The following is a 17,961-nucleotide window of genomic DNA, read 5'->3' on the forward strand; positions in this document are numbered from 1 at the left end:
GCGTACTGAAAAAAAAAAAAAAAAAAAAAAAAGATGTGTACACCCTTATATGAAGAATAACAAAAAGTTTTTGAAGGATACACTCCAAGGATGTGAGTAAAGAAATATATTGTATTCATGAAGAAGTCAATATCATAACAATATCAATTTCCTCCAGATTATTCTAGGCATTCAGTGTATTTCTGTCAAAATCCCCCAAAGTTTCATGCAATGTGGATCCTAAAATTTACGTGGTAGAGAAAAGGTCAAGATTGTATATAATAATTTTTAAGAATACTAAGATGGAGAGAATTGCCTTACAGATTTCAAGACCTATTGTGAATTCATAGTAATTTAGACAATGACATACAGTTTGTTTACAGATAGACAAATATACCAATGGAATTAAAGGGACAAAAGAGATATTTACATACTCACATGTGTAATATATGTGTATACTATACACGTTGTCTAGTATATGTGTGTGAAATAAAATTGTGTGTATTCTAAAATATATGACCAAAGATGTTTATTGGAACATCTTTTGTAATAGAGAAACATTGGAAATAAGCTAAATGTTAATTTACAGGAGAATGGAATGGATGAATCACATCATATTCATACATTAGAGTACTATACAGCTGTGAAAATCAGGAAAGTATCAACATGGGAAGTGAGAAAAACATCTTGCTTGCATGCTGAAGAGTTTGAAAGAAAGTCTCCCTCTATGATGTAAGGGAAACTTTCTGGAAAGCTGCCCTTAGGGATGCAACCCTGCTGGAGGGTGTCTGTCACTGGGTCAGCCACACACCACAGGCTGGGAAGGTGCCCACAGGCAAGGATGCTGACTGCTGGCAGCCACACCATGGAAGCAATGACAAAAAGCCCTGGAAACAGGAAGAGAGTCCCTTCCTCTCACAGTGTTGTTTTGACACCCTTTATAATGTTAATTCTGGTTGGCAAAGGAGAAATGTTAGAGTCCTGCCCAATCACAAAGGGGGGCAAAAAGGGTAGACTTGGAGCTGAGAGGTAAAAACTGACAATTGGCAAAAAGCACGACTTATAATCTGCTTTATAGATCAAAGCATTATTGTCAACAGTGCTTCCTCTTACCTAGGTGGAATTCCTACCATGGAATCATCCTCTACTCAAAGGAAGTATCAGCACTTTTCCCTGAAAGGTGCTCCTAAAAAGTATATGTTACTTACAGTAACTTGAGGATGCATTAACCTGGATACATTGTCACCTTAGGAAGTGGAGCATTCTGGAAGAAAAATGAAGTTTTAGCCATGGAGAAAGGAGGTGGAGGCTAAGTGAATGGACACTCATTAGATAAATTCCTAGAAGATATGGCCAATTCCCCACTGAACTGTCTTGGCACTCTTGTCAAAAATTCACCCATAAATGTATGGGTTTATTTCTGAACTCCCAATTCTGTTCCTTTGATCTATAGATCTATATGTTTATCCTTACACAGTCTTCATTACTGTAGTTTTGTAGTAAGTCATGAAATCTGAAAGTGTGAGTCTGACAACTTTGTTGTTTTTCAAGATCTTTTGGCTATTCTGGGTCCATTACATTTCCATGTGAATTTTATGATCATCTTGTTTATTTCTACAACTAAGCATCTGGCGTTTTGAGAGAGGGTGTGTTGAATCTGTAGGTTATTTTGTGGGGAGAGTATTGCATTTTAACAATATTAGTCTTCCAATCCATGAGCATGGGGTGCCTTTCCATTTATTAAGGTCTTCTTTAATTTTTTTCAATAATATTTTATAGCCTTCTTTGTACAAGTCTTGCATGTCTTTTTGTTAAATTTATTCCTAAGTATTTTATCCTTTCTGATGCTATGGTAAATTAATTTCTCAATTTCAGTTTTGGATTGTTCATTGTTAGCATCTAGAAACACAATTTTTGTGTATTAATCTTGAATCCTGCAACCTTGCTGAGCTCTTTCATTAGCTCTAATAATCTTTTGTGGATGCCTTATGATTTTCTGTATACAATATCATACTATCCATAAAGTATGTTTTAGAATATTTTGGATGATATGTGCTTTACTTTATATTAGACACTCTGTAACACTTGGTTGAATGAGTCAATTTTAGCATTAACAGAGTAAACAGTGTTGGGTTGGGTTTTTTTTTTTTTTTTTTTTTTTTTTTTTTTTTCCGTTTTTTTTTTTTCATGCAGGATAAATCACCCAGCAAAGAAAAATCCAAGATACCAGTCAGATTTTTATCACAGTTGTCTACGGTAATTTACCAAATACCTCATATTTTATTGCTTTTGTAATAATGTTGTTTACTAGTTTTCAAACTTTCAAATAAGGTACTGAATTTTTTTTTTTTTTTTTTTTTTGGCTGCATTGGGTCTTTGTTGCTGTGCACAGGCTTTCTCTAGTTGCGGCGAGTGGGGGCTACTCTTCGTTGCAGTGCCTGGGCTTCTCAGTCTGGTGGCTTCTCTTGTTGCGGAGCACGGGCTCTAGGCACACGGGCTTCAGTAGTTGTGGCACATGGGCTTCAGTAGTTGTGGCTTGCAGGCTCTAGAGCGCAGGCTCAGTATTTATGGCACTTGGGCTATTTGCTCCGTGGCATGTGGGATCTTCCCAGACCAGTGCTCAAACCCGTGTCCCCTGCATTGGCAGGCGGATTCTTAACCACTGAGCCACCAGGGAAGCCCAAGATACTGAATTTTTTATTGTAAATTTCTGTGCTCCATTTCTTTTCCGATGGAGAACATCTATGAGATATATATCTTAGGAAAAATAACTGTCTTAATAAAGGAGCTGTAAGCTATAATTACCTAGTATGTGCAGGATATTTGAATATTATGAATAAAAGAATTCTGAGGATGACCTAGCAGAAGCAGTGTTGGAGTTAGGAAGCAAGGACTTAGATTACAGATTTTTCACTAATGGCTCTGTGACTATTACAGTCACTTACCTCTTGGAGCCCCACTTTCTGAGTTTGAAATGAGAACAGTTGATTTGATCTCTGAAGAGATGTCTCTTCTAGCACTTTTAGCTACAGGACATTTCTTAGATCTTGGCATCCTTTTTCATGATTTTGATGTTAAATTAGCGTTGTCCTGTGGAAGAGGTAGTTAATAGACATTTTCAGTTGATCAAGTGCCGGACAAATTAGATTTTACTGCAATAAAATTTACTGTCGAATAATTATGTTGAATTTAATATCATTGAGTTATACTCTTGTGATTCCTGGAAGCTGATTTTCAATGGAGGTTCAATGCAAACATTATTTGTTTTGAAACATTTTAAAAGCTCAGAATGAACTATGAAATGGAATCTGAATGGCTTCATACAGATTAGATTTCTAATAATTTGAAATTAAGGATTCTTTCAGATTAAAAAAACACTCCAATGAAAATGTTTAGGTGAATGCTCTTAAACATTTCAAAGTACACGTTTTAATTGTAAACCTATTTTATCGATAGTGCCAAGATTATGACACCATGTTCTATGAAATAAAATCATAGCCTCTTTTTTAGTTCTGCAAATATCTGTCTTACGTATTCTGTGTTAAGAGCCAAAGATATGAAATGGAATAGACATTTAATTTTCTCTTTAAAAATTAAAAAAATTTTAAATTTAATAAAATTGCCACTAGTTAAAAAAATTAGTGTATAGGTTTAGCAATAAATATTAGTATATAGGTTTAGAAATATCAACTAAATTTAAATTTACTTAATAAATATTCAGTGGCTGGGATGAATAATCTTTCCTAGCCCATGAGGCAAATAATTGTTTAAAATGCTTATTTGGCTGTTTTAAACCTTATACTGTGCTCATATTTGACTTTGTCTTGCAATTTTTCTTTTGTATCATTTGAGTTTTATGTCTTTTAAGATAAATAATGTTTGAAAGAAAATTTTAACATATTCCATTGATTAAAACAAAAATTCATTTGAATGTTAAGGTTTGCACTTGGATAATATTTTCCGGCAGTAGTTAAGATTGGTGGGGAGGGGTAATAATTGCATTTATTTACATTTTTGGTAAAACACTGGTGTGTTCTTCAGTAATGGGCATTGTAAATGTTTGGAAAAACAAATGGCAGAATTGGAGCCTTCAGGCCATTTTTAGTGACACACAGTTTTTTTTTTCAGAGGGAGGGTTGCAGAAAACACTGAAGTTACCTACAGTTTTTTTTTTGTTGTTTGTTTTTGTTTTTGTTTTTTAGCCAGTTCTGCCCTCATAGCTTCCATGGAAATAGACTCTTTCACTAAGTGAAGAAAGGTGCTGTGAGTGCGGGTTGGGTAGTGCAGGCTACTCTGACTACCCCAGGTCATAAAGGAACAGAACGCTTGCTTCGTAGTCTCTGGCAGAGCACCCACCTTTTTCCAAAGTCAGATTCTAGTATTACATGGTGCACGCATCCAGCGTTTTTAAACATACTTTGTGATGACCCATGGTTTGGAGTTCTCACAACTGGCAGAAGTTGAGATTGGCATTTAAAAAGTGGTGGATTTTGGTCCCAGAAATTAGATGAAAAAAATAACCCCCAGGCATCTAAGCCCACGTGAGTATGTGAACATATAAGCCCTTTCTACCTGGAAGACCTAGAATGATTTTCATTACAGACCTTCATGTTCCCAGAGGTGATCCTTGTTAAAACCAAGGATGACCCAGCACTGGTGGCTGCCAGCCTCTCAGAGCTGGTGACCTCTCACCCTGCACACCTCACTCATAGCCCTCCCATGAATCTGAGATCCTTTATGGAGAAAGATGAGAATGGAAGAATGGAAGGGGAGATGGGAGGATGGAAGACCACTGATTTTTAAGTGTTTTAGATGTTTTCCTGTGAAAGAAGAGCCTGAAAATAGGACATGTGTAGAGTTGGAGAGGTGATCCCAGGAAGCAGGAGTAAGGGATCTGGGAGAGTAAAACTAGGAAGAAGGAGAAGCCAATACGGGGCAGCTGGAATGATCCTGCCCGACCTTCTGGATGCTTCCTGGAATCATCTGCCTGAGGATGATCAGGGTGGTAGCATTTATCCGTCAGCTCTCATCCTATCTCCTGAGGATGTTAACTTCCACCTATTTCTGGCTGCTCACGTGTGAGTGCAGAATGGGCTACCCCGAGGGTCCCATGCTATGGCATCAAAGAAGCCTCACAGGACAAAACGAAAGACAGTTTCTTGAGTGGAAACCCTGTCATTCCTACGTGAATTGAAGCCAGCACAGAACTGTTCACTGCAGCCATGTCTGGAATCAAGAGGTGAGGCCAAGAGGATGTGAAAGGAAGTGAAACAAGAGTTTTCTGATAGGAAAGTCAATGGAATTCTTAGTCCAGCCTCACAGAAGTTCAAAAGCAGAGGGAAGGAGTGGCATATGTCGGTCATCATCTGAAAGGAGAAAACAGACTAAAATGGAATTGCTAATCAGCATTAAAAATATGTAGATGTTACTTTAAACCCCACCCCTCTGGTTTTATTGAAGATCAGCATTACTTAGCTAGATGGTGTTCTGACTTATGTGTGGCTGCTGTTTTTGATTAGCCAAGGGCCACTATTTATAAACTCTTCATATGTGTGTATATGTATATATATATATATATATATATATATGAAGGGTATAGAGGAAACATTCAGGCCCTCACCACCCTTCTCCACCCAGGGTGCTGATGAGACTGGGGGTGGTAGCTCAGCATGCAGAATGGGTGCTGTAGAGATCCTAAGAAGTCAGGTGTGTGGGAATCAGTGTAGAAGGCTGGGGTTAAGCAAGGTGTTTTGTACGTTTGTAGTAGCTCCATTACAGTAGACCTCATTTGAGTTGCCTCTGTATGACGGTATGAGAATTTTAGGGCACTTGGACCATGTCCCTTTCCTTCTATCATCTACAGCTGCATTCTTTTTTTTTTTTTTTTTTTTTTTGTGGTACGCGGGCCTCTCACTGCTGTGGCCTCTCCCGCTGCGGAGCACAGGCTCCGGACGCGCAGGCTTAGCGGCCATGGCTCACGGGCCCAGCCGCTCCGCGGCATGTGGGATCTTCCCGGACCGGGGCACGAACCTGTGTCTCCTGCATCGGCAGGCAGACTCTCAACCACTGCGCCACCAGGGAAGCCCTATAGCTGCATTCTTATTAGGCCTTTGCCACATCCTTATTCTCCCTAAAGGGAAGCCTTCCACTCTGAGAACACCTATTGCACTTTTAGCTTGAAAACGTTGTGCTCATGTCCCCTTTTGTACCCTGTGGTCCACTGGGGATTAAAGAAAACAGAGCCGTTTGTGGTACAGCACTGTATATGTATGAAACAGTTACCTAATTTGGTGTTTGTATTTGGGAAGTATTGTGTGATGTTCGTTGCAATTTTCTTTCCCTTCCCTCTTCTTCCCTTCCCGTTTTATTGAGATATAATTGACATACAACCCTGTTAATCTAAAGTGTCCAACATAATGATTTGACTTAACACACATCATGATTACTACAGTAGGTTTAGTGAACATTATTGTCTCATATAGATACAACATTAAAGAAATAGAAAAAATACTTTTTCTTTTGGCTGAGAACTCCACAACTTTCCTATAATAAACATACAGCAGTGTCAATTATATTTATTATGTTGTACATTACATCCCTAGTACTTATTTACCTTATAACTGGAAGTTTGTACCTTTAGACTACCTACCCCCAGATTCTGATAAGCTCAAATCTGATCTCTTTTTCTATTGTAAAGTACAATTGACCTATTTAATGCAGCACTGTTAGTTCCTGGTACATAATACGGTGATTGGATATTTTTATACATTTCAAACTGATGACAAGTCAGTTACCGTCTGTCACAATATAAAGATGTTACATAATTATTGACTATATTCCCCACACTGTACATTTTATATCTGTGACTCATGTATTTTGCAACTGGAGGTTTGTACCTCTTAATCTCCCTCACCTATTTATCTCATCCTTGCACCTCACCTCCCCTCTGGCAGCCACCTGTTTGTTCTGTGTACCATGACTCTGTTTCTGTTTTGTCATGTTTGTTCATTTTTTTTTTTAGACTCCACAAATAAGTGAAATCATATGGTATTTGTCTTTTCCTGTCTGACTTATTTCACTTAGCATAATGCCCTGTAGGTCCATTTATGTTGTCACAAATGGCAAGAGTTCATGCTTTTTACATCTGGGTAATATTCCATTGTATTTATATATACCACATTTTCTTTATCCATGTATCTATTGATGGGCACATGGATTGCTTCCATATCTTGGCTATTGTAAATAACGCTGCAGTGAACGTAGGGGTGCATATATTTTCCAATTAGTGTTTTCATTTTCTTGGGCTAAATATCCAGGAGTGGAATTGTTAAATTGTATTATAGTTCTATTTTTAATTTTTTGAGGAATCGCCATACTGTTCTCCATAGTGGCTGTACCAATTTACATTCCCACCAGCATTGCACATGGGTTCCCTTTTCTCCACACCCTCACCGACACTTGCTATTCCCCCACCCTAGTTTTAATGAGATATAATTGGCATACAGTACTGTATAAGTTTAAGATGTACGGCATAATGATTTGACATACACACATCATGAAATGATTACCACAATAGGTTTAGTGAATATTCATCATCTCATATAGATACAACATTAAAGAAACAGGAGAAAATTTTTTTCTTTGTGAATTTTGACCTTGTCTTTTTGACAGTGGCCATTCTGACAGGTGTGAGGTGATCTCATTGTGGTTTTGATGTGCATTTCTCTAATGATTAGTGATGTTCAGCATCTTTTCATGTGCCTGTTGGCCATCTGTATGTCTTCTTTGGAAAAATGTTTATTCAGGTCCTCTGCCCATTTTAAAAGTTGGGTTATTTGTTTTTTTAACATTGAGTTTTGTGAGTTCCTTGTATATTTTGAGTATTAACCCCTTATTGGATATGTCATTTGAAAACATCTTCTCCCATTCAGTAGGTGGTTTTTCATTTGCTGATAGTTTCCTTTGCCTTGCAGAAGCTTCTTAGTTTGATGTAGCCCCATTTATTTATTTTTGTTTTTGTTTCCCTTGCCTGAGGAGATATAGCAAAAAAAATATCGCCGGCTTCCCTGGTGGTGCAGTGGTTGGTTGAGAGTCCGCCTGCCGATGCAGCGGATGTGGGTTCGTGCCCCGGTCCGGGAAGATTCCACATGCCGCCGAGCGGCTGGGCCCGTGAGCCATGGCCGCTGAGCCTGCGCGTCCAGAGCCTGTGCTCTGCAACGGGAGAGGCCACAACAGTGAGAGGCCCACGTACTGAAAAAAAGAAAAAAAAAAATCGCTAAGATTGATGTCAAAGGGCATAGTGCCTGTGTTTTCTTCTGGAAGTTTTATGGTTTCAGATCTTACATTGACGTCTTAAGTCCATTTTGAGTTTATTTTTTTAATATGGTGTGAGAAAGTGGTCCTGTTTGATTCTTTTGCATGTAGCTGTCCAGTTTCCCAATACCATTTATTGAAGAGCCTATCTTTCCTTTGTATATTTTGCCTCCTTTGTCATAGATTATTTGACCATATGAATGTGGTTTCATTTCTGGGTGCTCTGTTCTGCTCCATTGATCTGTGTGTCTGTTTTTGATTACTGTGGCTTTTTAGTGCAGTTTGAGATAAAGGAGTGTGATACAGTCTAGCTTTGTTCTCTTTCTCAAGATTGTTATCTTGAGATAACAAGATAACAAGGCTCTTCAGGGTCTTTTGTGTTTCCATACAAATTTTAGCTCTGTTCTAGTTCTGTGAAAAATGCCATTGGTAGTTTAATAGGATTGCGCTGAATCTGTAGATTGCCTTGAGTCATATGGCCATTTTAACAGTAGTAAGTCTTCTAATCCATGATGTTGGTAGTCAGAGATATTGAATAATATCTTCCAAACTGAGAAGGAACTTTGAGACTGAAAAATGAGGCGAGCAACTTCATAAAGAGCAATTAGGAAATGTATTGTGGGTAACTTACACAGGCAGAGGATTGGGTGGACACGTGATCCGCATTCACAGCTGCACTTAGCACCGCTGAAAGGGGAATTTAAAGGGGTCAAAGCTAAAAATAGAATCTGACTACTAGGGAGAAGCATGTCCACACGGATGGGAACAGGGCTTTTTTTTCCTTCCCCTGGACGTCTCATGACCATTAACCATCTGCATCAGCAAAAGGCACACTTCTGGTTTTTAGGTATCAGATGAAGGCAAGGGTAAAAGTTGAATGGGAATTCATCTGGCTTGGGCACATTCCTTGTGTGTTAGGCTAAGGCTCAGTCATGCATAAGGAGGAGGGGATAGGACAGTGGGCCTAATATAGAGCTGACAGAACAGAGTCAGTTTGGTTCAGCTACACATGTGAGCATGGTATATCTTTCCATTTCTTTGTGTTGTCTTCAGTTTCTCTCGTCAGTGTCTTATAGTTTTCCAAGTACAAGTCTTTTACCTTATATTTATTCTTGTATATTTTATTTTTTGTTGCATTCTAAAGGGATTGTTTCCTTAATTTCTCTTTCTGATACTTTTTTTTTTTTGAGGTACGCGGGCCTCTCACTGTTGTGGCCTCTCCCGTTGCGGAGCACAGGCTCTGGACGCGCAGGCTCAGCAGCCATGGCTCACGGGCCCAGCTGCTCCGCGGCATGTGGGATCTTCCCGAACCCGTGTCCCCTGCATCAGCAGGCGGACTCTCAACCACTGCGCCACCAGGGAAGCCCTGATAGTTTGTTTTTAGTGTATAGAAACAGCAGATTCTTGTACATCAATTTTGTATGCTGCAACTTTACCAAATTCATTCATGAGTTTTAGTAATTTTTTGGTAGCATCTATAGGATTTTCTATATATAGTATCATCTCACCTGCAAACAGGGCAGTTTCACTTCTTCCTTTCCAATTTGGATTTCTTTTATTTCTTGTCTGGTTGTTGTGGCTAGGACTTCCAATGCTATGTGGAATAAAAGTGGAGAGGCTGGACAACCTTGTCTTTTTCTTAATCTTAGAGGAAGTGCTTTCAGCTTTTCACTGTTGAGTATGTTGTTAGCTGTGGGCTTATCATAAATGGCCTTTATTATGTTGAGATATATTCCCTCTACACCCACTTTGTTGAGAGTTTTTTTTAATTAAGATTGATTTATTTATTTTATTTTTATTTTTTAATTTATTTTTGGCTGTGTTGGGTCTTAGTTGCGACACGCAGGATCTTTCATCGTGGCGTGCGGGCTTCTCTCTAGTTGTGGCGTGTAGGTTCCAGAGCGCATGGGCTGTGTAGTTTGCGGCATGCAGGCTCTCTATTTGAGGCGTGTGAGCTCAGTAGCCATGGCGCACAGCCTTAGTTGCCCCACGGCATGTGGGATCTTAGTTCCCTGACCAGAGATCGAACCTGCGTCCCCTTCATTGTAAGGCAGATTCTTTACCACTGGACCACCAGGGAAGTCCCTGTTGAGAGTTTTTGTCATAAATGGATGTTGAGTTTTATCCAAGACTTTCTGCATCTATTGAGATGATCATATGGTTTTTATTCTTCAATTTGTTAATGTGGTATATTACATAGGTTGATTTTTGCAAATATTCAACCATCCTTGCATCCCTGGGATAAATCCCACTTGATCATGGTGTGTGATCCTTTTAGTGTATTGTTGAATTTGGTTTGCTAATATTTTGATGAGGATTTTTACATCTATGTTCATCAGTGATACAGGCCTGTATTTTCTCTTTTTGTGGTATCTTTGTCTGGTTTTTGTATCCGGGTGATGGTGGCCTCATAGAATGAGTTGGGGAGTGTTCCTTCCTCTGCATTTTTTTGGAATAGTTTGAGAAGGATAGGTGCTAACTCTTCTTTAAATGTTTGGTAGAATTGACCTGTGAAGCAGTCTGGTCCAGGAGTTTTGTTTGTTGAGAGTAAGTTTGTTTTATTACTGATTCACTTTCATTACTGGTAGTTGGTCTGTTTCTATTTTCTATTTCTTCCTGATTCAGTCTTGGGAGATTGTACTTTCTAGGAATTTCTCCATTTCCTCTAGATTGTCCGTTTTATTGGCGTAACGCTGTTCATAGTAATCTCTTATGATCCTTTGTAGTTCTGCAGTGTAAGTTGTAACTTCTTTTTATAGGAAAAAAACTAAAAATACAAACACATGAGGCTAAATAATACACTATTAAATAACCAAGAGATCACTGAAGAAATGAAATAGAAAGTCAAAAAATACCTAGAAACAAATGACAATGAAAACATGACAACCCAAAACCTATGGGATGCAGCAAAGGCAGTTCTAAAGGGAAGTTTATAGCAATACAATCATACCTCAAGAAACATCTCAGATAAGCAACCTAACCTTACACCTAAAGCAATTAGAGAAAGAAGAACAAAAAACCCCAAAGTTAGCAGAAGGAAAGAAATCATAAAGATCAGAGCAGAAATAAATGAAAAAAAATGAAGAAGTCAATAGCAAAGATCAATAAAACTAAAAGCTGGTTCTTTGAGAAGATAAACAAAATTGATAAACTATTAGCCAGACTCATCAAGAAAAAAAGGGAGAAGACTCAAATCAACAGACTTAGAAATGAAAAAGGAGAAGTAACAACTGACACGGCAGAAATACAAAGGGTCATGAGAGATTACTACAAGCAACTGTATGCCAATAAAATGGACAACCTGGAAGAAATGGACAAATTCTTAGAAATGCACAACCTGCCAAGACTGAATCAGGAAGAAATAGAAAATATGAACAGACCAATCACAAGCACTGAAATTGAAACTGTGATTAAAAATCTTCCAACAAACAAAAGCCCAGGACCAGATGGCTTCACAGGCGAATTCTATCAAACATTTAGAGAAGAGCTAACACCTATCCTTCTCAAACTCTTCCAAAATATAGCAGAGGGAGGAACACTCCCAAACTCATTCTACGAGGCCACCATCACCCTGATACCAAAACCAGACAGAGATGCCACAAAAAAAGAAAACTACAGACCAATATCACTGATGAATATAGATGCAAAAATCCTCAACAGAATACTAGCAAACAGAATCCAACAGCACATTAAAAGGATCATACACCATGATCAAGTGGGGTTTATCCCAGGAATGCAAGGATTCTTCAATATACACAAATCAGTCAATGTGATACACCATGTTAACAAACTGAAGGATAAAAACCATATGATCATCTCAATAGATGCAGAAAAAGCTTTTGACAAAATTCAACACCAATTTATGATAAAAACCCTCCAGAAAGTAGGCATAGAGGGAACTTACCTCAACATAATAAAGGCCATATATGACAAACCCACAGCCAACATCATTCTCAATGGTGAAAAACTGAAACCATTTCCTCTAAGACCAGGAATAAGACAAGGTTGTCCACTCTCACCACTATTATTCAACATAGTTTTAGGCACAGCAGTCAGAGACAAAAAAGAAATAAAAGGAATCCAAATAGGAAAAGAAGAAGTACAACTGTCACTGTTTGCAGATGACCTGATACCATACATAGATAATCCTAAAGATGCTACCAGAAAACTACTAGAGCTAATCAATGAATTTGGTAAAGTAGCAGGATACAAAATGAATGCACAGAAATCTCTTGCATTCCTATACACTAATGATGAAAAATATGAAAGAGGAATTAAGGAAACACTCCCATTTACCACTGCAACAAAATGAATAAAATATCTAGGAATAAACCTACCTAAGGAGACAAAAGACCTCTATGCAGAAAACTATCAGACACTGATGAAAGAAATTAAAGATGATACAAATTGATGGAGAGAGATATACCATGTTCTTGGATTAGAAGAATCAACATTGTGAAAATGACTACACCACCCAAAGAAATCTACAGTTTCAGTGCAATCCCTATCAAACTACCAATGGCATTTTTCACAGAACTAGAACAAAAAATTTCACAATTTGTATGGAAACACAAAAGACCCCGAATTGCCAAAGCAATCTTGAGAAAGAAAAACGGAGCTGGAGGAATCAGGCTCCCTGACTTCAGACTATACTACAAAGCTACAGTAATCAAGACAGTATGGTACTGGCACAAAAACAGAAATATAGATCAATGGAACAGGATAGAAAGCCCAGAGATAAACCCACGCACATATGGTCACCTTATCTTTGACAGTGGAGGCAAGAATATACAATGGAGAAAAGACAGCCTCTTCAGTAAGTGGTTCTGGGAAAACTGGACAGCTACATGTAAAAGAATGAAATTAGAACACTGCCTAACACCATACACAACAGTAAACTCAAAATGGATGAAAGACCTAAAGGTAAGGCCAGACGCTATCAAACTCTTAGAGGAAAATATAGGCAGAACACTCTATGACATAAATCACAGCAAGATCCACCTCCTTTTTGACCCACGTCCTAGAGAAATGGAAATAAAAGCAAAAATAAACAAATGGGACCTAATGAAACCTAAAAGCTTTTGCACAGCAAAGGAAACCACAAACAAGACGAAAAGACAACCTTCAGAATGGTAGAAAATATTTGCAAATGAAGCAACTGACAAAGGATTAATCTCCAAAATATACAAGCAGCTCATGTAGCTTAATGTCAGAAATACAAACAACCCCATCCAAAAATGGGCAGAAGGCCTAAATAGACATTTCTCCCAAGAAGATATACAGAGTGCCAACAAACACACAAAAGGATGTGCAACATCACTAATCATTAGGGAAATACAAATCAAAACTACAGAAAGGTATCACACCAGTCAGAGCGGTCATCATCAAAAAAATCTACAAAAAATAAATGCTGGAGAGGGTGTGGAGAAAGGGGAACCCTCTTGCACTGTTGGTGGGAGTGTAAATTGATACAGCCACTATGGAGAACTGTATGGAGGTTCCTTAAAAAACTAAAAATAGAACTACCATATCACCCAGCAATCTCACTACTGGGCATATACCCTGAGAAAACCATAATTCAAAAAGAGTCATGTACCACAGTGTTCATTGTAGCACTATTTACAATAGCCAAGACATGGAAGCAACCTAAGTGTCCATCGACAGATGAATGGATAAAGAAGATATGGCACATATATACTATTGAATATTACTCAGCCATATAAAGTAACGAAACTGAGTTATTTGTAGTGAGGTGGATGGACCTAGAGTCTGTCATGCAGAGTGAAGTAAGTCAGAGAAAAACAAATACCGTATGCTAACACATATATATGGAATCTCAAAAAAAAAAGAAAAGGGTTCTGAAGAACCTAGGGGCAGGAAAGGACTAAAGATGCAGACGTAGAGAATGGACTTGAGGACATGGGGAGGAGGAAGGGTAAATTGAGCCGAAGTGAGAGAGTGGCATGGACATATATACACTACCAAATGTAAAATAGATAGCTAGTGGGAAGCAGCCGCATAGCACAGGGAGATCAGCTTGGTGCTTTGTGACCACCTAGAGGGGTGGGATAGGGAGGGTGGGAGGGAGACGCAAGAGGGAGGGCATATGGGGATATATGTATATGTATAGCTGATTCACTTTGTTATACAGCAGAAACTAACACAACAATGTAAAGCAATTATACCTCAATAAGATGTTAAAAAAAATATTGACTGGAATGTATGCTTTGTGTGGGTAGAGAGTACCTCATATGAAAAGTCATGTATACAGTAGGAACAAAAGTGGTGTACTGCTCACTTCACAGAGTTGTAAAGAGAACTGAATGAGATAATTCATGTAAATTTCTTAAAACAATACACAGCACACAATGTAATCAATATACTAATCAATATAAAGATTGGCAAGATAACTTAAATTTTTTGTATTTTGTACGAAGTCTTCAAAATCTAGTACATATTTTACACTGAAACACATCTCACTTCATATGAGGCACACTTCAAGTGGTCAGTAGCTACAGGTGGCTAATGGATGCTGTTTTGGACAATGTAGCTTAAAAAAATACAGGGTTAGCAGACATAAGAAGTAGCCATTCCCTTTAGGAGTAAGGGAGAGTGCTCGAGGAAGAAACTTGGAAGATCCATTTCTTCTCCAAAGCCTGGATTAAGACCTCTTGGAGAGGGAATGGCTGTGGCCCACCTGGATGGCAAAGATGTTTGCTGAGGTGTTGCAGGCTTAGGCTGGGAGGTGAGAAAACCACCTTGCTTGCGTGCTGAAGAGTTTGAAAGTCTCCCTCTATGATGTAAGGGAAACTTTCTGGGAAGCTGCCATTAGGGATGCCTGTGAAACCTGCAACCCTGCTGGAGGGTGTCTGTCACTGAGTCAGCCGTACACCACAGGCTGGGAAGGTGCCCACAGGCAAGGATGCTGACTGCTGGCAGCCACACCATGGAAGCAACGACAAAAAGCCCTGGAAACAGGAAGAGAGTCCCTTCCTCTCACAGTGTTGTTTTGACACCCTTTATAATATTAATGCTGGTTGGCAAAGGAGAAATGTTAGAGTCCTGCCCAATCACAAAGGGGGGCAAAAAGGGTAGACTTGGAGCTGAGAGGTAAAAACTGACAATTGGCAAAAAGCACGACTTATAATCTGCTTTATAGATCAAAGCATTATTGTCAACAGTGCTTCCTCTTACCTAGGTGGAATTCCTACCATGGAATCATCCTCTACTCAAAGGAAGTATCAGCACTTTTCCCTGAAAGTTGCTGCTAAAAAGTATGTTACTTACAGTAACCTGATGATGCATTAACCTGAATACATTGTCAGCTTAGGAAGTGGAGCATTCTGCTTGTCAATAGGACAGAAATGGTATTTCAGTGATAGAGAAGGGAGTTGGAGTACAGTAAGCCCTGGACACTAACTAGGTTCAGATTAAATTCCTAGGGGATGATGTAATGGATAAAAGGCTTTGCACATTTTTAAAGCTTTCTGATGGGTATTGTGGGATACCACTTTCCTTTCTTTCCTTGCTATGAAAAAGCAGTTCTAAGACAAACATTGAGAATTTGAAAAGTAGTAGAGGGGTGTCCCTGGTGGCGCAGTGGTTAAGAATCCATCTGCCAGTGCAGGGGACACGGGTTCAAGCCATGGTCTGGGAAGATCCCACATGCCGCGGAGCAACTAAGCCCATGAACCACAACTACTGAGCCCACGTACCACAACTACTGAAGCCCATGCTCCTAGAGCCCGTGCTTCGCAACAAGAGAAGCCACCACAGTGAGAAGCCTGCGCACCACAAAGAAGAGTAGCCCCCACTCACCGCAACTAGAGAAAGCCCGTGCACAGCAGCAAAAACCCAATGCAGCCAAAAATAAATAAATTTTTTAAAAAAAGTAGTAGAGTATGTCTTTAAATATTTTGAATACTAAGTGCTTTACTTTAGATCCTCTGTAAAATTTGGTTGAATGAATCAATTTTATCATTAACAGAGTAAACTTTTTCTTTCTTTAAATGCAGGATAAATCATCCAGCAAAGAAAAATCCAAGATACCAGTAAGAATTTTACCACAATTGGCTACGGTAATTTACCTATAGACTCTCATTGGATTTTTGCCTTTTTAAAAATGTTTACTAGTTTCAAACTTGTAAATAAGTAACTGAATTTATGATTTTGAATTTTGTGCTCAATTTGACTATTTTCTGATTGAGAAATTCTGAGGTGCACATGAAAGGAAAAATAACTATCTTAATAAAGTAAGTGTAAGCTGTAATTTCCTAGTAGTGTGTACAGTATGTCTGAATATTCTGGATAAAAGTATTTCCAAGATTGTCTAGCAGAAAATACAGCAGTGTTGGAATTAGGAGATGAAGCTTTGTGTTACATCCTCGTCACTAATGGCCCTGCCATCTGAGGGAGTCACTTACCTCTCCGAGCCTCAGTTTCTGAGTTGAAAGTTTGAAGATTCTTCAGATCTTGCTGTCCTTTTTATTATTATTATTATTATTATTATGACTAAAAATTGTCATTGTCCTGTGGAAGAGGCAGTTAATAGACATTTTCAGTTGACAAGTGCTGGGTAAGATATACTTGACTGTGATAAATTTTATCATTTAGTAGTTATATTGAATTTAATGCCATTGAGTTTTGCTCTTGTAACTGCTGGAAGCTGAGCTTAAGTGGGGGTTCAGTGCAAACACTGTTTTTTTTTTAAATTGTGATAAAATATACATAACATACAATTGATCATTTTAACCATTTAAAATCTATAGTTCATAGACATTAAGTACATCCATATTGTTGTACAGCCATCACCACCATCCATCATCAGAGCTCTTCATCTTTCCAAACGGAAACTCTGTACCCATTAGACACTAATTCCCTGTTTCCGCCTCTTGTCAGTCCATGGCAACAGCATTCTACTTTCTGTCTCTATGTATTTGGCTACTGTAAGTACCTCATAAGTGGAATCATACAGTATTTGTCTTTTTATGTCTGGCTTATTTCACTTAGCATAATGTTCTCAAGTTTCATCCAAAGCATTATTTTTTGAAAGATATTTTAAAAGCTGAGAACAAACTATAAAATTGAATTTGTGTTGCTTTACAGTGGAGGACATTTTTCACTTAGAAAACTTGAGTTAATATTCTGAGATAAAGTAAATGAATATTTCAAAATATACATTTTAATTGAAAAATTTTTTTAATGATGCCAGATTCTATAGAATTGAGCCATAGCACCTTTTCTGTGCTTCTGCAAAATCTATCTTAAATTTTCTAGCTTAAAAGACAAGATTTGAAATGGAATAGGCATTTTCTGTTTAAAAATTTGACAAATTTTAAAAGAAAAAAATAAAAATTACCCTTAGTTTGTTGTGTCTTATTAGTATATAGGTTTAGAGATGTAAACTCAATTAAAATTTCCTGATTCAATATTCAGTGGCTGAGTTGAATAATAATCCTTTCCTGTCATTGGCATATAATAGTCTAAAATGCTTTTATTGGCTGATTTAAACTTGGTTTTATGTTCGTATTTGAACATATCTTACATTTTCTCAGCATTCATTTTCTCAGTTTCATGTGTGTTAAGGGAGATGATATTTTTAAGAGATTTAAAAAAATCCATTGACCAAAGCAAACAAAAGAAACAAACAAACAATTTTCATTTGAATAT

At 38.1% G+C, this 17,961-nt stretch overlaps 1 protein-coding gene across 1 annotated transcript in view; it reads left to right on the plus strand.

Annotated features, from left to right (window-relative positions):
- Positions 1 to 17,961, plus strand: part of DNAH7 (dynein axonemal heavy chain 7) — a 253,806-nt gene that overhangs the window by 3,770 nt on the left and 232,075 nt on the right. Inside the window, exons 2-3 of the mRNA XM_007447818.1 lie at positions 2,173 to 2,235; positions 16,308 to 16,370. Coding sequence (XP_007447880.1) covers positions 2,173 to 2,235; positions 16,308 to 16,370 — 126 coding nt within the window. The remainder of the gene's footprint in view (positions 1 to 2,172; positions 2,236 to 16,307; positions 16,371 to 17,961) is intronic.

The sequence above is a fragment of the Lipotes vexillifer genome, unplaced genomic scaffold, assembly GCF_000442215.2.
Source record: "Lipotes vexillifer unplaced genomic scaffold, Lipotes_vexillifer_v1.1 scaffold555, whole genome shotgun sequence".
Lineage (NCBI taxonomy): Eukaryota > Metazoa > Chordata > Mammalia > Artiodactyla > Lipotidae > Lipotes > Lipotes vexillifer.